The sequence below is a fragment of the Xiphophorus couchianus genome, chromosome 12 (assembly GCF_001444195.1).
Source record: "Xiphophorus couchianus chromosome 12, X_couchianus-1.0, whole genome shotgun sequence".
Classification (NCBI taxonomy): Eukaryota; Metazoa; Chordata; class Actinopteri; order Cyprinodontiformes; family Poeciliidae; genus Xiphophorus; species Xiphophorus couchianus.
The window spans coordinates 26,271,855-26,297,604 of record NC_040239.1 but is presented as its reverse complement, the minus strand read 5'-3'; the positions used below and the strand labels follow the sequence as shown (position 1 = coordinate 26,297,604).

At 42.5% G+C, this 25,750-nt stretch overlaps 2 protein-coding genes across 4 annotated transcripts; both read right to left on the bottom strand.

Annotated features, from left to right (window-relative positions):
* Window positions 1–241: 241 nt before the first annotated feature.
* pxnb (paxillin b) lies at window positions 242–24,870 on the bottom strand. Of its 2 annotated transcripts, XM_028033828.1 has the most exons (14): window positions 24,709–24,870; window positions 11,433–11,641; window positions 11,266–11,351; window positions 11,040–11,179; window positions 10,343–10,517; window positions 7,543–7,654; window positions 6,139–7,416; window positions 4,848–5,114; window positions 4,350–4,751; window positions 4,041–4,202; window positions 3,190–3,363; window positions 3,024–3,105; window positions 2,774–2,922; window positions 242–2,677 (listed from the first exon to the last, which is right to left on the bottom strand). In XM_028033828.1, exons 1-14 carry the CDS (start codon window positions 24,719–24,721, stop codon window positions 2,411–2,413), a joined length of 3,516 nt encoding a protein of 1,171 aa, XP_027889629.1. In that variant the 5' UTR covers window positions 24,722–24,870; the 3' UTR covers window positions 242–2,410. The 2 variants fall into 2 exon arrangements, with proteins under 2 accessions (XP_027889629.1, XP_027889631.1); XM_028033830.1 differs by lacking the exons at window positions 4,350–4,751; window positions 4,848–5,114; window positions 6,139–7,416.
* Window positions 15,531–19,789, bottom strand: LOC114154592 (uncharacterized). Of its 2 annotated transcripts, none has more exons than XM_028033832.1 (3): window positions 16,800–19,789; window positions 16,059–16,681; window positions 15,531–15,955 (listed from the first exon to the last, which is right to left on the bottom strand). In XM_028033832.1, exons 1-2 carry the CDS (start codon window positions 17,026–17,028, stop codon window positions 16,092–16,094), a joined length of 819 nt encoding a protein of 272 aa, XP_027889633.1. In that variant the 5' UTR covers window positions 17,029–19,789; the 3' UTR covers window positions 15,531–15,955; window positions 16,059–16,091. The 2 variants fall into 2 exon arrangements, with proteins under 2 accessions (XP_027889633.1, XP_027889632.1); XM_028033831.1 differs by having other exon boundaries at window positions 16,110–16,681.
* Window positions 24,871–25,750: the final 880 nt, after the last annotated feature.

The following is a 25,750-nucleotide window of genomic DNA, read 5'->3' as shown; positions in this document are numbered from 1 at the left end:
AGAACTAACAAAAACAACAATTCTTAGGGATTATTTTGTATAATTCCCCCACCCAAACAAAATACAATAAATTATTTAACGGAAATTTAAATGCAAGTTATTTCAGATATATTATAGTTTTTATTCTCTGTGTTGAGATACACAAAGATAAACAAAACAAAATGTAGCAATAAATGTTGCTAGTAAAAAAACGATTGTTACTTTCAGACCAAATTTATATAAAAAAACACGCTCGGACAAATTGATAGCAAAACAGAATTTATTTGCATAATCAGACTAACAATGCTTAATCTCACTATTCATATAGACTGACATTCTGAGTGAAAAGGAAAGAAAGACAAAAGAATTTATAGAAGGTATGGCTTTGGTTAAATAACATGCCACTACACTGATTTGAAAGGCTCCTGTAACATGATATCTTAAATAAAGAAAAGAAATAAGGCTCTAGAATTCCCTGAACAAGACAAAAGGGCAAATTGTAATGAACAGACCCAACCTAGTGGTCACACAGTAGATGCCACTCATGCTGTGGGAAATGATTTGAATTAGTCCTGCCAATCGCTCTGGCAGACCACCGCGTTCTCGTGTAACAGCCAACACATTTTAGTGGACTCACAGACAACATGACAGACAGACTGGATTCCTACTGTGATTGGCCTGCGTGTCAAACCACAGGCACAAAAGCAAAGAGAGTCTGTTAACGCACGCTGGCAATCCACAGTTGCATAGTTGCAGGAACGTCACAAGCAAACGGCGTGCTGTCCGCCGGCTTGTGTACTGCTCAACATTCATCTGTTTCCCAATACAGTAATCACAGCAAATATATCCGGGTATCTGCGCCACACCTTCGCCTCTTCATCCCCGGACAAGTGGTTAGGAAACGCATACGCCAAGCACATTCCAGACAATGTAAGCTGCATTGAATATTTACAGAAACCCTCCCAGGAGTTAGTCCGAAACAGTAACGATAGTGAAAGAGATACAAACAATGTGGCTCCACCTGTGCGAGACGAGCTTAATTTTTGCCCAGTGAAAAGACGAGGAATGATCGGACAGCGCAGAATGTCGGAACAGCCATTTGTGGACATTCTAAGTGACAAATTAGGATTTGATACACGTTTGGTTTTACAGACGAGGATACAGACGGTGTAAAGATAACTGTGGACACTGAAAGTGATTAAAGATTGGCTTCTCCTTCAAAGAAAAAGTAGCTGTGTAACATAATCTCCACACTTCTTAAATCTTCATACGCAAGTGATTTTGATCAATGACTCTAAACGCGACTCTAGAGTGACTTCACATTTCCCATTCTCTAAATAACCACAAGCTGAGTTACATTTCCAAAGTCATGATGTTTCATAGCAATGTGGATTTATCCATACCCCATTTTCTTCTACATAACAAGTGTTTAAAAGTCTTTCTGACATCATATGTGGTAAAAAATAAAAAGCTGACCGCCCATTTCCAAAGCTAACAAAAAACAAACAAAAAAAAACAATAGGTAATCTGTTCCCTGCTAAAATGACACACTCAGCCAGTGAGCAAAATTGTCACACACACACACACACATTAATGATTTCTGTATCTCATCCAGTCTGAATTCACTACACTGTAAAATGATAGAAACTGTAAAAGCAGAATAACACCGATTTTAGGCTAACCTAAAGGAACGGCTGACATCTTACAAACATATAGAAACGGGGAAAAAAAGTAAAGTTTGCTGCCTCCATGATTTGTGGGAAAAAATGGCACACTTCTGGTATTTGTAAAGGGTTATGACACCATTTACATGCCGAACATGTCTTCATTAGATTTGCTTACCAAATAAAAGCCACTTCAAAAATGTTAGTCAGCAGAAATGTTGTTTTTTCCAAACTTGGCATGAAAACAGTATCCTGCTTCAACAACATGCACACAATCAGTCTAAAACATACTTCCATCATCACCAGAGGAAAACTCTTCTTTTCACTGGCAGAGCGCAGACAGAAACATTCCCAAAAACATTTACACCTCTTGAACTTTTTCAGTTTTGTCACAACCGCAACCTGCAATGCATATGCTCAAATTCTATGTGAAAGATCAAATTTGAAGTTTTGGACTTTTTAGCTGTTTGCTAAAAAGCCATTCATGGGACAATACTAATTGGCGGCGGCAGCATCATACTCTGGTACAGGAAAGTTAATCAATGTTAATAAGAAGACGGAAGAACATGGTTCACTTTGAAAAGCATGTGCCATTTTCCTTAAACTTTACAATTTTAAACTACTGTAGTTTGTGTTGACATCTTGCATAAAATCCATAAAGGCTGTCAAAGGTGGGAAAAAGTCCAGAGGGTAATAAATGTTTTTGCATCGCGCTGCATTATAATCGGACCCTGCTCACAGTTCTAGCCTGCTCTAAATGTGGTTCTCTAGTTGAACAGTTTGATGAAGCAGCCCTGGCAGTAGGGTTTGTCGTTCTGCTCTTTGAACGTGCCTTTGTTGAGCTGTTTCAAGCAGAAGGCGCAGACGAAGTGCTCCGGGTGGAACTTTTTGGACATGGCCGTGATGCAGCGGCCCGTGATGGGCTTCTGACAGCCGGAGCAGAGAGAGCCGCGGCACTCGTGGTAGTGCACCTCGCAGTACGGCCGGCCGTCATGCTCGAAGAAGCTTCCGTTCACAAAGGGGGTGAAGCACACCTGCGGACACACGAAAACGAGCCGTAATTTCGCCTCCTCTTCTCGTTCTGAAGGCGACAAAAATCAGCGAGGAGGGAGAAATTCTGGATCACAAACCCTGCAAACGAAACACTCGGGATGCCAAAGGCAGTTGAGAGCGGAGATGTAGTTCTCCAGGATGGCTCTGGCGCAGCCACCACATTTCGGCGCAAACATGTCGAAGTAATCCTTCCTGCAGTACGCCTTTCCGTCCTTTTCGTGGAACCCTTTGCAGGAAACGCAGGAGAAGAAAACGGGTTTTACATGGCCCGTAAAGCAAAAGCAAACCTATTGCTAATTCAGAACGTAAACAACTAAAAGCCTGTACCCTCTGGGCCGAAGAAGGATCCACACTGAGCACAGAAGAAGTGTTCAGGATGCCATGTCCGGTCTAACGCCGTCACGACTTTCTGAACAAAAGAACGACAACAAAGCTTACTACACGCCAACACTTCTGCTAGAGACGTTCACGTTTTTACAGAGCGATGACGCACATCCAGTATGGGCCCGTTGCAGTAGTAGCATCGCGGAGAGAACAGATTGTGGTAATCTTTCTCGCAGTACGGCTGTCCTTCCCGCTCGAAGAAGTTCCTGGAGCCGATCTCCTCCTGACAGTGTGTACACACAAAGTGCTCAGGGTGCCAGGTACGGCCCATGGCAGTCACCACCTGAGTGAACAGGACAGCAGATGGAGGATTGAAACATGTTTGGACCAATTATTTAGGGAGCTTTACAAACACTGCAAAAAACACAATCTCCCGAAGTAATTTTGGTGCAGGTCCTGGAGAAAATAACTTGGCATACTTGAAATAAGACAAAACTTACTGACACGTAACTTCAGCAAATTACAGGAGCTTGTTTTAAGTCAAATGTCCCTTAATATTGATGAAAAAGTACTAATTATAAGTCAAACAATCTGCCAGACATTTTTCCGATATTATACGATAAAATGTCTCGTTACCCTGGCAGACTATTTCTGCTTGGGGGATTGTTTTTGTAACCTAATCCCACTTTGATCTGTATCCTTTGTTTCTTTGGTTTCCACAATATTTCTTGTTTTCTAGCTGTATCTCTATGATTAAATGACACACAGCTGGATTGTATTCACTGGTTTGGTGACTTTAGAAAGGCAATTTGTTGTACTTCAGTGAAAATGATGGTGAACACAAAGTTATGTCACACCCAAACGTCTGAAAATGTATTATTTTTCTTCTACTTCGCAATTATGCACTATTTTGGGTAAATCTATCAAATAAAATTCCAATAGAATAGATTAAGGGTTATCCAGAGGGTATACAAGTTTTTGTAAGGCCCAGTGTATGGAAAGTTGATTGTATCATCTCACCTGTCCCACAATGGGCTTACAGCAGGCACCACAGACTCCTTTAGCAACTGTCTGCACCCCCAGTTTGTTGAGGTCAGACTGCAGGCTACCAAGCATGTTGTCCAGCTTGTTGACCTGTGTGGGTGGCCCACCTGGAATTCCGGCCTTCCCCTGGGCCATGATCTAAAACGGTTGCAAACAGTTATGTCTTTCTGCTCCACAGAGATGCAAATGAAACAATTAGTCACTTGAAGGCTACCAAAGTTCAAAAACAGACATCTCTAAGGTCGGGTGAACAACAAAAAGGGGGGAAGAGACGGGAATTCGTGCCTGCATTGGAGGGAAGAATGGGTCATACTCTGTTTGGCAGCCTACAGACACCAGGAGTTTTGGTGCTGCTGGTTGTACTGGCTCCACCGGTGGTGGATGGTTTGGGATATGGACAACAGGAGGAGGGGGTTCTGGCTTAGGGATGGGAAGGTCCTGAACGGGCGCCGGTGGGGGTATGGCTTTTGTAATTTGCCGAGAAGGAGGAGGTGGCTCCTGAGCACGGATGGCTTGTGAATTAAAGGAGGTAGGTGGAGGAAGACGTGGTGGTGTTGGGACGGGGGGCTGCTGTACTGGGAGTGGTCTCTTAGGTTCTTCTATAACAGCGGGGCGAAGAGGGTTAGGGGGAGAAAGGGGTGGGAGGACCTTCCTGACAGGGACTGGTGACTCGGGAGGAATTATGATCTGAAGGGAGACAGAGAGGAGCTTGAAGGAAAAGCGAAAGAAGGTGAATTAGCTGAAAGATACTTTGGTTAAACATCTGAGCACACAGCAGCCAACCTTGTCGACCTCACCGCCCCATCCGTCGGGACGGAAACGCTGGGGTTTGGACGTGACGACGACCCCCTCGGTCAGCCACTCATCCGACTGTTTGCGGCGCCGCTCTGAGCGGCAGATCCCGAGCTTACCCTGAAGCTCCTCTATGAGGCGGTCCTGAGACGAGTTCTTGTTTACAATGACGGGGCCCATCTTCCTGCGCAGGTGACCGTCGCGATACATAGGATGCACGTTGGGAGTCTCTTTAGTGCGCCTAATCACCGATTTTATCTAGGAGGGAACGGTGGAAACCTCATCTTACACCCAGATTCAACATAAACCAGTTCACGCAACATGCCAATGGGCTTTGGGGGTCGTGCATCATGTTCTTTAAGCATGCTTGGTCATATGACGACAATGAGCTGAAACCCTCCAATTCCTCTTCAACATGACTCAAGCAAGCAAAATACTCACTAAGTCAGATGCGTTAGCTGCTTTTACACAACACAAGTCCAAATGTAAGAAATTATTTTTATGGTTATAGCAGCAAAAGCATTAAGTTAGCCATGGTGCAATCACAATCCAAAAACTTCTTTTCTTGTGCTTGATAACCAAAAATGTTGTATTAATTAATTAATTTATTATGGTAACAAAGACACTGTAAGTAGGAATATATATCCACCAGCAACTAGAATTACCAGATGGCTGGTTGGAAACTAAAAAAAAAACTTTCTCCAATTAGGGAACACAAGATACCAAACTGCTAACTTGTATCAACTCTCTTCAAGGTGGATATTGTAGTGAGTTTTTAGTATTAGTGGAGTGTCTACATCTATGTGCTTCCTCTGGCATAATTTTTAACCAGCTATTTTAAACACAAACTGTATTTTTTTTGTAATTGAATCAAGAAATATTCAATCTCTAAAAAGCCTATTTTGGCTGATACAGATTTCTTTTTGTCTGGAAAGTCGGTAAGTACAGCAGATCTGTCAGTCAGCCCTCTCTTATAGCAAAGCACTGATCAGTTTCACATGTAAATATTGGCCAATTGCACATCTCCCAAAATTAAGAACACTGGCACCAAATTATCAGTACACCCCTAGTTGATACATATATAGACCAAACAGTAGCTTACTAAATTTTAAAAACACTTCATAGCATAGAATACGGCTTGTGACCAGCGTGGTTGATAAATATGTACCAGTTTTTAACTTCAGCCATTTTTGAAGATGTTAACAACACAGCTGAAGCAAATGCTAGCATGCATCAGTGTCAGCAGCCAGAACCAAAACAAGCCTGCCGTGTATATGCATACATGTCCCGTCGCAGAGACTCTGTCTATACTGGGAGCTTGGAGCAGGGGCATGTCCAAGGCAACCTCAGGGGTCCCAGGGCACGAGGAGGGGGTCATGGACTCATCCATCCAGCTGGCTTCAGTCAATGGAGTCATGCTGCCATCTGTGTACAGCCTCTCAGTGAACGGTGTCATGGTGCCATCTAGTCCATCATGTAGGGACATTGACAGCTCCTCGTCAGCCCAGTCCAGGTCTCCGTTTCCGTCGGTTCCCATGTCTATGGAGTCGTCTGTGATGGTGTTGGTGGTGCTGGCGAACGTGTCGGGTTGCACACAGCTTCTGTCCATGGGCAGGATCAGGTCCTCTTGCACCTCCTGCAGTCCGTTCCCGAGAGAGTGAGCCTCCACCGTCTCTAGTGGTTCCTCTGTGTGTGATGTATGACTTTGAGCAAAACTCATCGCTAGAAGCTTATCTAGGGCCTCGTCAAGAGAGGGCTCCTCTGCAGACGGTTGCTGTAAAGCGAGGGAAGTGTCTCTCTGGGCTACAGGAGACACCTCTGACAGCTGTCTGTTGGTACTGGTGAAGATCAGAGGAGAGGGGATCATCAGCGGAGAGACTGCAGACGGCGGCGAATACGGTGCTGATAGGAGGTGCGGAAGAGATTGAGACGCAGCAGCAGGCAGAGGCGAAGGAGTCGACAGAGGGGGAGTGCGGCTTTTTGAAAGAGGCGGGGAGGTGAAATCTAAGTCCTGGTCAAGAAAACAAGCAGGCCGCGGGCTGATAGATTCAGGAGCACAGAACATTTTACTAACTGATGGTGAAAGCCGCTCTGCAGACGGACTGGGGGTTTTGGAGGTCTTGCGCTCCAGGACGGTGTTAACAGAGGTAAGAGAGGGGGTAGTGGCATTGGAAAGGCTCGGGCTATTTCCTAACAAGCTGGAACTAGACGGAACAGACTGACAGAGGACGAGCAGGGACTTTGTTTGGGAGGACAGCAAGGTGGCAGAGACATCTATGACAGAGTCCAAGTCGATGTCACTGGCAGCAGAAAGAGACGAAGTAGGACTGTGTGGTACGAGAAGGTTCGGATGAGGCATCGCAGAGCCACTATCCTTTCCTTCCTCATCTATGTGCAACTCTAGGGCAGCAGATAAAGGGAGGAAAGAAGAGGCAGATGGGTGGGGAAGACTAAGAGAAGAAGAAGAAGGAGCCACTGGGGTGAAGGAGGAAGACGCTGGAGAACGGTGAGAGGTAGTTGGTGTCCCTGCTTGGTCTGGCAGAGAGCCCAAAGAGCTGGGCTAGAGAACAGAAGAAGTACAACAAAATAAGAGGAAGAGGACAGAGGTTATAAAACTTCTTTAGGAGAGGTTTGTGAACAGAGGATGTAAAGTAGCTCCACAACATATACTCATGCTGACTTGTACCTTGAAGTCAGATAAAGAGGCCATCAGTTCATCCAACTCCCTGGTGGCACAGGAAGCCGACATTCTTGTTTGCTGTTGAGATGCATCCAAATCACTATGACGTGTGGAAGAGCTGGAAAGCATGAAGGTGATTCTTTTTCACAACAATGAAACTTGAATCCCAATGTAAATGGGATTAAAAGTAGGGATGCACCAATAAATTGGCCCAGATTTTCTTAATTTTGGGAGATTAGAGATCTCACATCTGCAAAGGTCTGAAAATCAGCCACTGTACTCTTTCCCCGTACGGTGAGAGAGGGCTGGCTGACAGACCCAACCACCAGGTCAAGTCTGTATGTGTGCAATTAACAGTAGTTGCCCCAATGTTGCCAAATTAGCGACTTTGTCATGATGTTCGACGACTTTTCAAATGAAAAAAATTGGCCAAAATTGGAATTGACAGATAAGACTTTTTAGGGATTGGTGATGAGCCAGAAAATCAGTCAAATCAATCAGTGCACCCTAATTAAAACCCCGGTTTTATTCTGTGTTTTTACACAGAACAGTAAAATGTATCCAAGTATAAATACCATTACTAACATTTCTTCACCATTTCTTGTAAATAAGACTAAGCAGTTTAATATACACTTACATTATCCTAATGAAGCATTTAAAAAAAACAAGAAAAATACAATTTCATTTTTTAAATCTGTCAAACATGTATATATTTATAGGCTTACAAGCACATAAAACGTTGAAGGTTTTGATAAACAAAACCATATAGCACCTTGCTAAAGTATTCACAAACTTTATGTTTCATGCATTTCATTGAGATTTTATTTGACAGACCAAAGCAAAATAGTGAATAATTGCACGATTTCTAACCCCTAAGTCTTGGCAAATAAATCTAAAGCGTATTTATTGTATATGAATTTATCTTTGTACTCTAATGTCCAAAAATAAAATCCAGTGTAACCACCTGGTAACTCCCAGAGGAGCTGCAGAGATTGAAGTATGCGGTTCAAAAATCTGTTGCCACAACAATTAGTTGTCATATACTCTTTTTGGAAGAGCAGTAATAAGAAAGCCATAAAAGAGAAAAAGCAAATATGTGAAAGATGGTGGTCAGATGAAGCTCCAGACGAGTTTAACGGGAGGCATCGGCTTATTTTGGGGAGGCAAAATGAACACGTAGCAATAACAATATTGCTCAAGTAAAAAAATGAAAAAAAGGTACAGTGCAGTAAAACTACTCATACAAGTACCTTTTTTCCAAAAAAGTTACTCAATGTAACAAGTACTACTCACTTTTGAACATAAACAACATCAGTAGTCTACAGGCTACTAGTTAACAAGCTTAAGGTACTGTATTGTTATCAGCTAACATTACCTGAACCCAGCAGCTTTACTCAACTCAGTCGGTTAGTTTGGGGGAAAAACTGTCCAAAGTTCTTCACGTTTTGCTGCCATGATTCTAACACACCTGAGCAGCTCTGCACAGCAGCAGCAGGTCTCCTTTGCTGCCGCACAGGTGTAAACCCAGCGCGCGTTGTAGCGCTCATGTTGCGTTTAAAGGCGGCTCGGAAGAGCAGGTTACGATGTGTTAACCACGGATTACACACTTTTAACTGCTGAAAAAAGTGACAGAAGGAACAGATGTGGGAAGTGCGGAAGCCCCTACTGTATCAAATCGATATAGGAATAACAGAGAGTTGGCCACTCTGAGGAAAAAACAACAAACAGCTTCCAGTCCAGGGGGTCACGGCTGATTCTTCCGCCGGGCCTGGTCAGATGAGACCAAATGAAACCTTTGCGGGCTGCATACAGAACACTATGCGTGTAGGAAAACAATCAGATCGCATCACTCTGAAAACATCATTCCCACTGTGACACTGTTACTTTGTGTTGGCCAGGCAGATAGAAAACCAATTAAATACGTTCAAGCTTGTGGCTGCACCATGACTAAATGAAACATTTCAATATTTTCACAAGGGTTTGTGGATTTCACAATTCTGAAAGTGTTATGCAAAATAAACCTTGCTGAAATTCAATTACACTTGAAAGTTGGGCTGCATGATATGCCGCAAATGTATGGTTTTCTCAGAATAACTGTTTGCAATTTGCATAAATGTGAAGAACCGCCTGGAGTGCAATAAGTGTTCGCTAATTATTTAAGCACCATGCATTCATGCTCTCTGCAGCTCTGATATATTTGATGATATTTAATTACATCTATTGTTTAATGAAGCATAAAAAGTTTTAAAAAGATGATGAAGGCAATAAAAAACTAGAGCTAAACTTTATAATAAATTACTTTATTATTTATTTATTTTATTTGTGTATTAAGTTTCTTAATCTGGGACCTCAGTCTGAATTTCATACCACAAACAAGCAAAAATGGCACGACAATGAAAAATCCTTGGATCTTTTTGTTGACAAAGCATTACTTTTGTCAACTGATCTCAAACACACAAGACCAAGTGTTTGAGATGGAAATGTTGCTTTTGTTTGTATTTTTAGTAGCTGGACTAGTTATCTGCAGTTTATGTTTGCTATGAATCCGGAACACAGAATAGTAAAATGTTTAAATATTTGGATTATTTGTCACAACAATACTGTAATCACAACATATACAAATATTATACCACATGTTTTCCCTAATATCACGCACTCCTACTTAGAAAGATCACAATACATTAATTGAGAACCTCCCTACTGTTCCCTCTGACAGAACCTGACTATTGATCTTTCTTCTGAGTAGCTTATTGTTAGCTTTTCTTTTAACTGCATTAATCAGAGTGAGTAAAAACAGAGGCGGTACCTGGGTGAAGGACCTGAACCCTCCAGCAGACCCTCCACTGGGGGTCGAGCTTCCTCCGGCCTCATCCCATTTCGTTTTGGTTTTTCCTGAGGTGGGGGGCTTACGAGGATGTCAGGAGTGCCTCCGTTCTCATAGTGGGTGATACTGCAAGACGGTAAGGGTGGAGCTGCCTCCTCTAAGGAAACGTGACAGGATGAGTAAACGCTGCTCAACACAGACAGAAGTGAGAAAGTGTCAAACTTCCCCCTTGCCCTGTTTCCCCATTTTCTACAAAGTGGATTTCAGTCCTCATGTCTTAGTCAACCCACCACAAATACAAGCAGATTACGGGGAGAAAAGACACAAGGAAAGCTCAGGCCAGATGCTTTTATTAAAACTTGAGGCGTGTTACTTGAATAGATGTCAAAGAATTATGACATTTGATACAGTTGCATCACCATGTCTGTTCGGCAGCCTGCCCCGCATCGTCATTTTTATCATATAATATTTGTGACAATGCTGTTATTTAATACTAAAATCCCATTTAAATGTGTTAAAATTGTAGCTATGACGTATTTTCTGCAGCATGTCTCTACTCTTCTAGCTTCTCTGTATTCGTTTTAGGAATTTAAATGTCTGTCAGTGTTTTCAGATTAGACACAAAAGGAAGAAGAACGCAGAGGTGCAATTTATTTATTATAATAGCAGTTTTCTCTACCTGTAGTGGGGAAGGAGGGGGAGCTCTGCTGCACGGCGTTAAGCTCCAACAGAAGCCGGTCCAGCTCTGAGAGGTTACTGCCCAGGGCAGAGGTGATGGCTGCTGGAGATGAGTCTGACATCTTGTGTTTGTTAGGAAAACTGAAAAACACACAAAGTGTAACTTAAAGGTAAACGGAAATGTAGTCTGCTTGACTCAGAGGACATTCAGAGAGCGGGAGCAACACCTGTAAACATGGTCCTCTTCGATGTGTGACAGCGGAGAACTGCTGCTGTCTCTGGACCACGAGCTCTTATGGGCCGAACCTAAAGACTGGAGCAGATGAGTAAAGTCATTAACATTTTAGGTTTAAAGCCAGAGAGCGCCTCATGCTCTCATAAAGTAGAGACCTACCTGTTGGGAGGAGTGGTGAGAGTCTGGTTGATCTGTCAGGGAGCCGTTGAGAGCGTCAGCTGAAGGCGGAGGTGGAACCGGAGGCGGTACGGACGCGTCTTGGTAGGGGAGACCGCCCGTCGGGATGGAGTAGGGGGTCTCATCGGGCAGAAAGACCGGCCGCTTCGAGATGTGGGATGTAGTAGATTCTAGGTCTGCAAGCAGCGCATCTGAAAGGGTGAAATACTTTTTTTAGGTTCCCAACCCGAGATCAATTTGGGATATCAGTATCAAACAACAAAGTATCAGATTATATCAGCCTGCATACAAACTCTCCAACAGAAGCATTTACTTTGACCCAGCATTCCTGTCCAGAAGCGCTCGAACAAAGCCATTGAATAATAATAAATGGGTCAGTTGTTCTCATACCTAATATTATTAATATCACTTGATCAAACCTTTTCTAACATTCCACACCATACAATAAGTTATGATGTTGAAATTATATCAGGTCAATATCAGTATAAGCCAATACTCAAAGCTGTAATATCAATACAGTTTCGGAAGTGAAAAAGTTGCATCGAGACACTTGTGGGGGTTTTTTCTGAAGGATCCATTTGAAGAAAACCAGAAGAAGCACATAATCATATGAAGATAAAGAAATATATCTAATGTAGAGATATTGCTTCGTTTGACTTCTTTTTTTTTTTTTTTTACCCCTCCAGGGGGTCTTTTTGTGGGCTCTAGTGTCCCTTTTACGAAAGTAGGCTGACAGGAATGGGGAAGGAGAGGGGGGAAGACATGTGGCAAATGTCGCTGGGTCCGGGAGTCGAACCCGCGACGGCCGCGTCGAGGACTGAAGGCCTCCAAATATGGGTCACGCTAACCACTATGCCACCATGGCACGCCCGAGATATTGCTTAGTGACCGCAATAATCCATTTGTCAGCCTCATCAGGCATGACCATTAGCCTCATTAGCCTGTCAGAAAACCTAAAAGTCTGATGTTTTCCAGTTAGTGAACGCACCACACCACTACTGAATTACTAAACAAAAATAAACAAATCGGTTTCTTTAGTCTTATCATTTTCACGGCCAGTCCATTGATGTGGCACTAGTACCTCTGGACCAATATTTACAACAAAATCCCCAGTCTACCTTCTTGATTTGTCAAAACCACAACCACTGCTACTTTCTCCAACTTTATTTGTACATTTATTCTATTGTGGATTTCCATTTAGCTTTACAAGACTGAATACAAATTTAACAAGACAGACTGATAACAGAGAGGCAGACAGGCAGAAAGCATTTCTGAATGGCGTCCAGGGTTGAGAGGGTACAAAGTTATCCTCCTGAGAATTTGGTGCAACTCCAGAATAAAATAGACCCTTACATCACACCATCCGTCCATCCATCCAGCCAGCCTCCGCCTGACCAGAATAGACCGCCGTCACCAGCTGCATGCCGTTATGCTACAATGCTTTTGACATGCCATCATCTGCTTTAGATGATCCAAAGCTCACACTGGCTTAAAAAAGCAGCGTCGTTTCAATCCGAGAACATACAAACTTGTTTCGATTTAGAGCTAATTTATGACTGCAAAGCTTTATTTCCCGTTGATGTAGAAAGTGGTTCAAAGATTAGCATAGAGAATATTTCACACTTTTCCAGACAAGAACTTCCATATTTAATCCTGACTCTTCATCATCACCACCTGTGGTCCAAAGGGGAATCCTGCCCAGAAGCCAAACGTCCTCCGTCCTGCACTTTGACGTAAACCATGTGGGAGCTCAGGCCTATTTAAAGCGGTAAGCTCAGTGTGTAACCATGTCTCTGCAAATGTGCTGAAATATCCAGACCAGCTCGAAATAATCTGCACCTGGTGCTGACATGCTAAACAAGGCCCGACTTAAATTGACTGTCACTCATAAAACAAAGCCCGCAGATAGAAAAATGCCACAAGTGGTTTTAGGACAAAGGTGAGCCGTAAAATGCGCCGATCTAAATGTAGCTGTGGTATCATATTTCTCTTACCAAGGTTTTCAAATTAAACATGCTTTTGGACTTGCTATACTTGTTGTACTGAATTCCTAGAAAGTTCCTGTTGGCCTTGGCAGAAAGGACGGAAATCCTGCCCCAGGACTGCAGAGGCACTTGCAGACAAAGCAAAGTTCTCCAAACTCACCATCGACTGCTGATATGACACAGCAGTGACCGTAAATATCTGGAAATATTCAAAGTTCTTCTTAAAGAAAACTGTGATGAATCTTTTGGAAATATGAAAAGTTAACTTCTTACTTTTATCATCAGTTTTATGTGGTCTTTATAAGAATCCGGTGCCATCAGAAAAGGTTTTCAAGGATATTTCTGGGATAAAAATACACCTTATCCTCAATGAACATGTACTTTATTATTTTATTAAATTACATATTATAAATTAATTAAAATCAAGAGTATGTCCCATGCAGATCACTCACTATGTCATTTATGCAAATTCTAACTCAGAAACCAACAACCCTTTGAAGAAACACACAATGCTATCGTAACACAGATCATTTCCCTTTGGGGTACATAAAGTATTTTTGAATGAATTACTTTACACATTGAACATTCATTCTATGTATGTGAGAATTACTCCATGATAATGATTCCTAAAGAAAATGATCCAAATATCCATCTGCCATGTTTTTGAACATATTTTAAAAAACAGTCTTTAGAAAAAGATTAACAGGACTCCACAGTATCAGGAAAACATCACAATGCAATATTACCATGGAATATTGCGACATAATAATAACCCCCATTTTCCTCTACGTTCTTCTTCTTTTCCATCATCAGAGTCTGACCTTTCTCCTCGGGGTCGCTTAGATCTACTGTCCATCAGATAAGAACATGAAGGATGAGAAAATGGCTGAATATGTTACTGTAAAGCAGAGTTTAATGCACTACAGCCTAACAAACATTACATCCAAGCAGTCCTGTGTGTTCTAGCTTGAAATGAATATTTAAATAGAAACTTTAATAGATTATTTACTGACAACTATTTTTGTTTAGCTTAGACAGCATAGTTGGTGCTTATATTAAAAGCAACAACCACATAAAACACAAGTTTTACACTCCAGAAATTGTACATACCTATATGAAAGTGAACTAGTTTTGTTGTTGGTTTGACATTTCTATTATTGTTGATGTAACACATCATTGTTTAGTTCCATTATTACCTAGAGCTGGGTGGGGCTTTGTTACCTGTGCATTTATAAAAAGGAATATATGGAGTTAAGAGAAATATACCTTTTTATATAATGAGCTACAAATAACTTTGTATATCAAGGATTTGAATATACAGGCTTATTTCACACCCATGGTCTTGAGCCAGAAAAGGGTAGAGTGCCTTCTCCGGGTCAGGGGGGGTGTCCTGCCCCAAGTGGAGGAGTTCAAGTATCTCGGGATCTTGTTCACGAATGACGGAAGAAGGGAGCGGGAGACTGACAGGCAGATTGGCGCAGCGTCTGCCGTCAAGCGGGCGCTGTACCGGTCCGTCGTGGTGAAGAGAGAGCTGAGCTAAAAAGTGAAGCTCTCAATTTACCGGTCGATCTACGTTCCCACCCTCATCTATGGTCATGAGCTTTGGGTCGTGACCGAAAGAACGAGATCGCGGATACAAGCGGCCAAAATGGGTTTTCTCCGTAGGGTGGCTGGGCTCTCCCTTAGAGATAGGGTGAGAAACTCAGTCATCCGGGAGGGACTCAGAGTAGAACCGCTGCTCCTTCACATCGAGAGGAGCCAGTTGAGGTGGCTCGGGCATCTGGTCAGGATGCCTCCTGGACGCCTCCCTGGTGAGGTGTTCCGGGAACGTCCAACCGGGAGGGACTATGTCTCTCGGCTGGCCTGGGAACGCCTCGGGATTCCCCCAGAAGGGCTGGAACAAGTGACTGGGGAGAGGGAAGTCTGGGCCTCCCTTCTGAAGCCGCTACCCCCGCGACCCGACCCCGGATAAGCGGAAGAATAAATGGATGGAGGGAGGGATGGTTGGATGGATGGATGGATGGATGGATGGATGGCTTATTTAAAATTTTTCTGTCTCTCTTAGCTGTATGTGGCAAATATTTATGCTGTTTTGTGCAAAAATAAATAAATGATAAATAAACAAATTCTCCGGTATGGAATCAATGTTTTTTGTTGGAAGTAAATATTGCAGACCTTATGAGCACGATCCCAGTTTATGGAAAAAAGTACTCTCCCTTTAAAGAATAAAAAAAGTTTAGATATAAACATCTGAACCGATACTTGTCCAACTCTCCTTATCCATTTGTTTAATTTAAATGATGCTAAATACAAATGATGACTCTATTTTAAATAATGAATCAGTGAGGAAAGAAATAAATCTTCTTCACAACACAGATTGATATGAAGAGTTTTCTTTTATGATCAGAGAAATATTGAGTAAAGGCAGACAATGGAAGGTCAGGTTGTCCGTTTGAGTTCAGAAATCTCAGCTTCTTCATGAGTCGGTAGTTTGCTCTTCTGTTTGCTCCAGGCTGGCAGCTGATGGAAAGTAGATAAAAGATAGTCAGCTAGTTCATTTTGGATGTGTGAACACAGAACTATAAATTAATTCGTTATGAAAGCGTGTTGATTGTTCACTTACACAACAGTTTACTGCTCTGAGCACACATTGCATTCACAAGGCCACGGCAACCTTAATCGCCTTTGCCCTCGCCCTCTCGTCCCTCTCCTCCTCGCAGGACATGTCCTGGCAAAGATGCTGCTTCTCCAACGTTTCCAACCCTGATATTTCCCGACAGAGCATTTCCAGAATCTCGAATTCTCTCAGACCGTTCCACTCAATCTCATCCCTCAGGTTGGATTCCCGTTGATGCAGCACCAGGATCTCCTGCAGGAGTTCGTCCCTTTCTTTCCTCAGCTCCATGTAGCTGTTGGACGTTTCTTCACCGATGTGGTCCAGGACTTCGGATGAAACCTCTATGTGCGCTTGCGTAAAGACCTCAGGCCCGTGGGTGCCTTTGTGAGCTCTAGATTCTTTTTCTTTTCGAAGCATCAGTTTCAGCTCCAGCAGTTCTCCACTGAGGTCATCCACTCCTCTTTTGAGATTTGCATCGGGAATCTGGATTGGCGCAAGACATTTTTGACAGACATTATGGATTTCTTCCAGTTTCTGCAAGAAATGGTCTGCGATTTGAACAGCCCGCTCGGCTTTGGCCTCCACATTCAGCCGCAGATTAGTTTCTACCCGGAGTTGGCGATGCAGTTCTAGAAACACATGAGTGAAAACTTCTTCTACTTTTAAGGTAAGGTACAAGCAGCAGACTGGTTATCTTCTACACCATAAACAAATGTGTTTACAGCTGACAGTATGAAACCAACTTACGACCAATGGCTTTGTTGGGATCTGCAGCCTGAAGCTCTTTAAGTTTGTCAATTTCTTGACTCAGAGCCATGTTCTTCTTCCTCTCTGCTTCAAGCTTCTTCCTGAAGTGGACTCTTATTTCTGCGTTTTGATGGTGGAGTTCTTCGTTTTCACCAAAAAGAATGTTCAGCTCCTTCTCATACATTTCAAAGAGGTTAACGGTATGCTCACGACTCCATAGGTTCTCCATGTTTGCATTTTTCCAACACTCTAACCAGAAATGCTTGCTTTCCTAGCGCAGAGGGAAGCGTGTCGAAGGCCTGAGTTGATTCTCTGTAGTGAACTCTGAACTGCTAGAAGACCCGACTGCAGTTCCAGAACATTTGCTGCGTCGTCATAAGGATCCATGGCGACATTGTGCTCTTCTGTCCACCAATCACAGCTGAGACATTCCTCTCACTTGTTCCGTTCAGATCAGATCGGAAAAGACGTTTCCATTTAAAGTATCAGAAAATTTTACATGTAGTTGTATGTATGATTTCAAAAGAATATTTAATCACGATGCTATTGCTGAAAATTATAAGGTAACTCAGTTATCTTTCATTTTTCTTTCTTTTTTTTACATTTCATATTGACTCAACCACTATTCATGAGCATTAGCTTATCAGCCATTAGAGAAAATAACATGCGACTGGCAAAATATGTTATTGCAACCAAGCAATCCTTTGCAATTACAATATTGCACACACTGATAGTACAATGTAATGATTTGATGCAATGTGCAGGTCTAGTTGCTTTATGTTGTTTGTCTTGTGTTTCAGAAGAAGTTTAAATAACTTACAGGATGATCATTTGAGACAGACCAATTAGGTTTTTGTTGTTTTAGATTTTTGATTCTCTGTAGTGAACTCTGAACTTGCTAGAAGACCCGACTGCAGCTCCAGAACATTCGCTGCGTCATCATAAGTTGCTTGATATTTCCAAACTCTTTTTAAGAAACTCTGCGAGGCCAAGTGGGTCTAGACAATGGATGGATAATAATTTCACACTTTAAAAAGTTACTTCTCCTCATTAGGACCGCTATACCACAGTTAAAACGTGGACAGCCAATGTATGTTAACAATTTATGAGGTAACAATAGCTCAGCCTATTTAAGTCAACTTGAGGAATGGGTTTCAAATTTTGATGACATTATATATTTAAAAACTAGACTGCACTTTGAAGAGGTTTGAGTATGCGTGTAGACCTGAAATGTTGTCAATTTGTTTTGTTTTATGAAAGAAAAACTCTATACAGAAAAGTCTCAAACTTACAAAAACCTAAAAGCATCAACAATCCAACCAGCAGTTGGGCTAAGTATCGGTCTAATCTTTTCCATTCCAGACTGGGGGTGGGCGGTGTGTAGCAGCCACAATGGACAAAGTCCAATTCTGCTAACAGCATCCTGACTCAATGGCTGATTGTGCAGCGGTCTAAAGGAATAAAACTGTCATCAAAAATAAAACGACTGGACCAAATTATTTCAAACGACTTCATCTGACTTGAGTCAAACAATACACAGACTTACATTGGCGCTGTCAGTGGACATAACTGCGATACCGTATTGTGTTGACATTATACACATTCTTGGGGGAGTGGGCACATGTATAGTCTTGACTTTGTGCACCCACTGTCCACCCACTCACGGCTCTTCCACAGTCCTGCGATGTTTATCAGATGGGATGAAGGCACATGGGGAATTCCACACATTCCTCCGTACACCCTGAGAAAGAAACCTCTCAGGTAGGGGCATGTGGAAAACAGCTCTAAACGCGAACACACAAACTTAATCTAGCGAAAACGGTCATTAAAGTCCCGCCTTTCTCTCCCCCAACACACCTGGAGTCAAGAAGAAGACATTCAATACTCAATGCTATCCACAGCATGCTTTGAATTCCACAATAAGGAAGATGCCTGTGTTTTTACTGCCCTTCACCACATAGTGGGGAGTACACTACAGGCACAGACGAAACCAGAGCACTTCGATCTTTTTCATGAACATGTGGGCAACGGTGAAAGGTCATCAGGGTCCACAGCTCACCTGTTTATACCCAGGGAGCAAAAAAGAGCAGAACTGGCTCCGGTCCCGAACGGAAACCCTATCCTATCAAGCCAACCGAACGTGATATATTTATAACAAACAAGAAAAGCAGGGGCTGGAGCGAGGCGGCAGTATGGGAGATGCCAAAGAGAGAAATGACATCCAAAAGGTGACGGAATCGACAGAGAATCTAACTTTAAAGATTAAAGATGGCTAACTATTTTCTTTTTACCGTGCAGTTTAAGAAAGAAAATCCCAAACAGACAATGGTTGAATGGATGAAAGTTAGTAATGGCATACAATCAGTGGGACAGAGGCGTCATTTAGCGATTGCTAGCTAAAAATACCCTGCCAAGCAGAGCCATGTAAGAAAGATGACACTCCCTTTGAAAGATTGCTGGACCAAAATAAAAGTGCTTCCCCACAGAACAGTAAATCAGATCACAAGGGAAAGTCTAACGACTGATGCAGCACTCGGTCACTGAGGACAGTCAGAGCCAAGGCGCGGATGAGAACCGTATGTCAACGAGGAGCCATCTGGGCTGTCTGCAAACTGTCAGAGAACGGCCATCTCGTCATTTACGGCATGCGAGCGCTTGTTAAAAGCACATTCGTGCTTTCAATAATATTTGTTCCAGGCATTTAAAAACATTTTTTATCTATGATTGCGTTGACAACTGTTAGACGTGGGATATTTAGCGTATTACAAATGTTCACGCCAACCTCCATGTGAAAGTCATTAATTTAGCTAAAATTTGTTCAATTAGCTCAAATAAGTAAATAAATAAATCAGGGCCTCCAGTTTCTCGCAATTTCACGGTAAAAGTCACACAAAAAAGTTTGGTTTTTTCCACTAATGCTGGGTAATTGTGACTTTATTCCAAACGTTCTGCAAAAATTGTCAAAAACATTGGGTTTGAGTGACTGCTGAGCTATAGTCCATGATGGCGAGTAGCTATTTAAATTCTTTAAATAAATTTTTAAAAATATTTGTCTGTTATTTTTTCCTTATTGTTTTCCCCTATATGTCGAGTTTTTAACAAAATTCCTTGCAAATATTTCCAAAGTAGCACCGCAAAATTTGTGATTTTGAAAGCAAAAAATAATCCTGGAGGCACTGATAAATATTCATCCATTCACTCTACTGTATATAGAATAACCAATTAATCTAACAGGGACACATAACCAGCTGACAAGTTCTCTGCAGGTTCTGCCTGCCGACCCTTCGTCCTTTCAGGAGAGTGGATCAGCTTAAGACCCTAATCAGAACAACGTCTCAACAGTGAGGGAGGAAAGTTTGGACTAGAAACCGTAAGCAGATGATCCTTCTGGGGAAGTGGAGCATGTAGACTCTAAGTGTTTGATGAACTGGAACTGGGGAAAGAAGCAGATCTGAAATTTGGTGAGCAGGCTTGGTCCCGAGTGCAGATAGGAAGTCCATCATCGTTGCTGGAGAAGCCCAGGTTGGGGATCAGGTTTCTTCTCCGACAGGTCAATAGGCCAGTCAAGGCTCCCGGGATTAACATTTTAAAAGAAACGAAACAAATGAAAACCGAATCCTTTTACACCTTTTTAAGTTGTAAAATTAAAAAGTTTGTGTTTTCTTTTCCTTTCCTTTATACAGCTCCCAGCTGCATACTTCATGCAAGGCCATAGAGCTAACTATAAACAAAACAAAACCCATTATTTTAATAAAAAAAATAACATAAAAATACATTATCTTTATCTACCAGTGAATCACTTGAATCTCTAATTTAAACTGATTTTAAAAACTGCACTAAAATGTAATAAAATAAGGATAATTTGCATAACCAGAATGATCAAAATTCAATAACATGAAAACTTTCCACTCAAGAAAAAAATGACAAAACCTCTGTTTATTAAGTGGAGATATTTTTTCACAAGCAAATCCAAGCTTAATGTGGCATGTATTGATAATTTGTAGAAATTCAGAGATCTTGACGTTTTTAAGGCTTCAGTGTGACGTACTGATTTCTTTTGTGAACACAGACGCATGAAAAGTAAAAGCATTAAAAGCATCAAGCTTTACATCAGCCTTATTAACCTGATATCAGTCAATGCCTGTCTCGAGCCAAGATCTGAGGTCATGTTAACTGGGAGAAAGAAACAGGAAGCGACTGAAAGGAGCTACAACTGGAACAACAGTATGGTACAACAGCAATTAACAGAGGAAAGGCTGTTCTGGCACCCGGCTCACAGACTGCAGGCCCGCTGCTGCCCCCTCCAACAGCGTTCGACGGCCTCCAGCACTGAGTCCGCTCATTGTTTTCCTTCACCGTTTCCTGAGGATGTGAGACAGGCTCGGTTGCCTAAGCGATGAGGTCAGTCACGCCGCTCTCTCTTCCCCAGACCTACACCAGGATGGGTGTGGATCAGGGACGAGCCTGATTTACAGTCGGGGGGCTTCTTTCTAGCTTTGCAGGCGAGCCCACTGGTTAAGCATGGTATGCTCTAACCCTCCAGCTTTTCACAGGGTGATGATGGCTAGTTTGCTAACACTAACTCTGCACTGCTGTCTCACAGTGAACCGCTAAAACACCTTTAAGGATTATCAGCATGTAGTGCAAATGGTTTAAATATGCAGCGTCATGATTTCTACACCAAACCAAGTCTTCCTAGGGTTTTGTAATACATTTTTAAAAAGACTCCCTGTCTGCCAAGCGATCAACAGGACCTCCAACAGCTAAGGTTACAGGCCTGCCGTGTGTTTACAGATGCATTAAGGTGTTGCTATGTGCTTCGGTTTACACACAGATCTATTCGTGCTTCAATAGGTCTGGAAAAGGTGCCTGAGGAATTCCCTCTGTTTCTAACTATAAACGACATTTGTTACCTGCTGTGTTCCCAGAAAATCTCCCGAATCGGATTAGAGGAAAACTGTTCCTAAACACGGCGTCGGCTCCTCAGCTAAAAATTAAGACGGAAACAAAGGAGTAAAACAGTAGGAATGACTACCGCTTTGTACCCAAGTCACGCATGGAGAAGTTTAGTGCTACCTGTTGGCTTAAGTGAGAAGAAACTTTTGCTTTGTTTATAATCAGAGTTGGTACTGCACAACCTTTTCTCCTCCAAACAAACTTCCCTTAATGCAACAACTGACCCTTTCTTTGTGTTAAATTGTCTTCTTGTCCATGTTATTGACAAAAACCTGAAAACTTCATCCACCATTTTTTGTGGTTTTTCCACACCCTGTTCTTGCTCCCTTTCACACTAACCTGTGCTTCACGCTGAGGCAACAAACCTCCAGCAGAAAAAATAAAATTAAACCCCCCACTGTGAAGTCTGGACCAAATTTCCAGCACATTCTCTAGAACGTCGACGCTAAGCCAGACCTGGAAAGATGCACTAATGTAGGGAGACTGAACTCTCCCAGTCATTTCAATCAATGCTTGTATTAAGGTCACAATAACAAATTTTGCTGAACAATAAATTGTCCCAGAAGTTATTGCGATAAATCATAATATTGTTGTTTTGAGACCATTTTAAAGTAACTCAATGGTAATGGCATAATAATGCAAAAAGACATTTTCAAAGATCAATAAACTCTAATGAACATTTAATACTGGAACTGGAAGCCATTTTAAATATCCGAAATAAACGAGCAAAGCTACAGAAACAATAAATAAAATGAATTATGAAGTCTCTGTAAACAAAACTGTCCTCCAGAAAAAGGGCTGGTTAAGACCAAAGCACCAGACGGGAGACTTTTGTCATCCAATTTTTGTTAGAAAGAGAGAGAAAAACGATAAATCATGCAAATAGAAATGATTGAGTTTGTTTCAATTTATCATGTGATTAATTGATTTATTGTTTATTGCGACAGGCCTACTTCTACTTTCTGATAAGCGTGCGTAAAAGTTCGGCAGTTCACAGTTTTAGAAAAAAAAAAAGAAAGAAAAAGAAATAGAAACCAAACTGATTCATTTAAAACAGAAAACAGACAGAGCACTCTTGACACATGTTGCTCTAAGGTCCACATCTAGGCGAGGCCTCGTCCCATAGGGCCACATGCGCCTTGAAAATGAAGCCAGGCCTGGTTGCCACCTGGTCTAAGCTTGTAAGAAGGTTGATTGGAAAATTTCACTGGAAATTTCTGACTCAGAGTCAGCAAGAGAGGGCTCACCCTGCTCCTTCCAGCAGTGACGATCACATAAATCACACAAGAAAAACAACAAAAGAAAGGGGTTAAAACATGATCAAGTTTCTTTCTTGATTCACGAAAGTTTTTATCAACCAATCCTCTAGCGTTTTTGGTTAAAAGGTCAGTAATGAAGTGTGTTGTTCTTGCATAGTCAAGGAGGGATTAAGAAACGTAAGACTACCACTGTGAGGCACTTAGGAGTAATTTAATCTACACTTTTTGACTTTTGCTCTACCGAATGTCAAAGCTCAATGTTTTTAACAAAGGGTTGGAAGATTTTAGGTGGGCAGACGGAGGCCAACTGCGTCGCCGCCGGAGCAGGAGAGGTGCGGCGAGAGGTAAGTCATGACCTTGTGAGTATTTGGCCTTGGACCCCGAAAGAGAATGATGCTCGAAATTCCTCAGCAGCCTCGCCCCCCCCCCTCCCTCTGTCTTCAGCAAGCTGTTCGGAGAGGCTGCAAGCTCCCACTCAGTCAACAATACGTCCTTTCAGCAGACTACAGCAGCAAGAGCATCTAATGTGGCCTGGAGGTATTCTCACAGCAGGCCAAATGCTAAAATGTGAGCCATCATCTCTCCACTTAAACAATTACCAAATCCATTTAACTATGGCTCCCTCTTTGAGAGGTCAGAAAAGGAAGAACAAAAACTTCACAGATGCAGAGGAAATACATAGCATGAAGTGAATATGCTGAACAGATATAGTCGACATATATGAAATTGTAAGTGGAAGGACGTAAGAGAGTTTGTGGTGTACCTAGCATGTCTTACTTTTGTCAATTGTCAAAGCACGAGTTAGAAAATGTTGGCTGGAATGTCAAAATGTAGAAATATTCCCAACACCAAAGAGCTCAATGAAATTGATTTTCCAGCCTGTGTAATGAACGCACTGATAGGGAAAGTGTCACGTCACAGAAAACTAAAATCGCGGGTGTTTTCAACACCGAAGTAATCAGACAAACTGGAGAACAAAACCAATAAACAAACGATTGTTTGATTTCCCCCACAACCACAATGTCCATATTTCTAATGTAAAAATCGAGTATTTTCGTGGGTCAGTGGTGATGTGTGTGTTTTTGTTGTTGTTTTTCAGTAATATCTGCTCCATCCCAGTGGTTTTAAACAGCCAGAGTGAAGGGCTGAACCCGCATTGTGCTGCAGTCTAAATACGGAGGCCTGTTGACTCCACCACTTCAAAGTTGGAATGAGTGGCCTGGGGCGAGAGCGGAGGAGTTCACGTTAAAGCCCGACAACAACACGACAACCGAGCATCTCCTCCCTTTGGAGCGACGTAGTGGATCAAAAGTGGCTCATATACGTGGTGCAGGAGCGGCGTGTCATTATGAGAGACGCAACATGAGGGAGAGTTCAAACAGAGGCGGCAGTAAGAGGCTAGCGGTGTCCAGTCGCTAACTTACTGCGATGCTTTTAATACACAAATAGGAGCGAATTATAAAATGTGTCGAAACGATTTACTCCTTTTTCCCGCAGGCCGTGGTAACATTTCTGTCTACTTTTAACTCGCTTTTCCAGAGAGAAAGAATAATCCGCAGTTAACCCGAAATACTATTTTAGACACAAAATCTCGACGAAACGTAACTGACTCCTCCACCCTGCTGCCCGTTTCTCTTCATAGAAAAAAAACAACAACAACAAAAAAAACACTCCGCTTTCCAAAAGCAACTTACCCAGATCGTCCATGGCGACTGCCTGGTTGTGTCCGGCCTGAGTTTCCTTCCTTGCGACCTTGTCGACGGTTTACGAAGTCTGAATCTGGCTCTGCAAACTTCTCCACTGCTCCACAAGTTGAGTCGGGACAGGGACTCGTGAACGCGCAGCGGCGTGTTCGCGAGTGGCTTTACCCAGAGCGCCTGCATGCTGCGGCTGCAGCGCGGTAAACAGCGACATCTGGCGCCCAACGGCCACAACTACATGTTTAAAGCCAAACGGGAGAAAAGCCAAGTTACAGTCACACGTTGTGTGTCTCAAAAATAAAAGAATGTCCTTGAAAAGTTCAATAGTTCAAGTCAAGTCAAAAAGCGAGACATACATGACACTTTTGTTAGCCTTCCGTTTGTATGTTTACGCTAAGAAGCTTCAGTTTCAGTTTTTCTCTGAGAAATGATGACAAGACTTCAATAAAGTATTTAGATACGTCTTACCACCTTTAGCTTCTCATGTGGCCTAGACCTGCAAGAAGAGGCTATTTTGCGACCAGAAGACTCCCCGTGTCACCAGGGAAGCTTTGCTGAGGAGTCGGCTCCCCCAACGTCTTCTCCCTGCGTCCCAAGAAAGAGAACAAGGAAGGGAGGTGTTGAGGATGAGCAACCTGCCAAAATGATGCGGTGCAAGAAGGTCCTTGGAAATGAACAGTCCCCTGAATGGTTTCTTCCCTCAGTCCATGAAATTAACTTCTCAGGACCAGCGCACACAGAAGAGGACTTTGAGGAACCAATGCCATCAACATCTGGCCTTGACCCACGCGGCCTGAGAGGTGGAGGGAGGTGGAGAGTTCCTGGTTCAGACCTCATTACACTTTGAGTGACTGATTAGTTGTGATCTCTGAGGGGTGAAGGACTAATTCCCCACAAAGAAACTGAGACATCTGGAGATCATTGCTTTATTGATTTTTCTTAAAGCTAATGACTTTCTAGCAAGTCATTAGAGGAGTCGGCTCCCCCAAGCGTCTTGGGCAGTAGCATCCGCTACTGCCCTCAGTAGCGTCTTGCA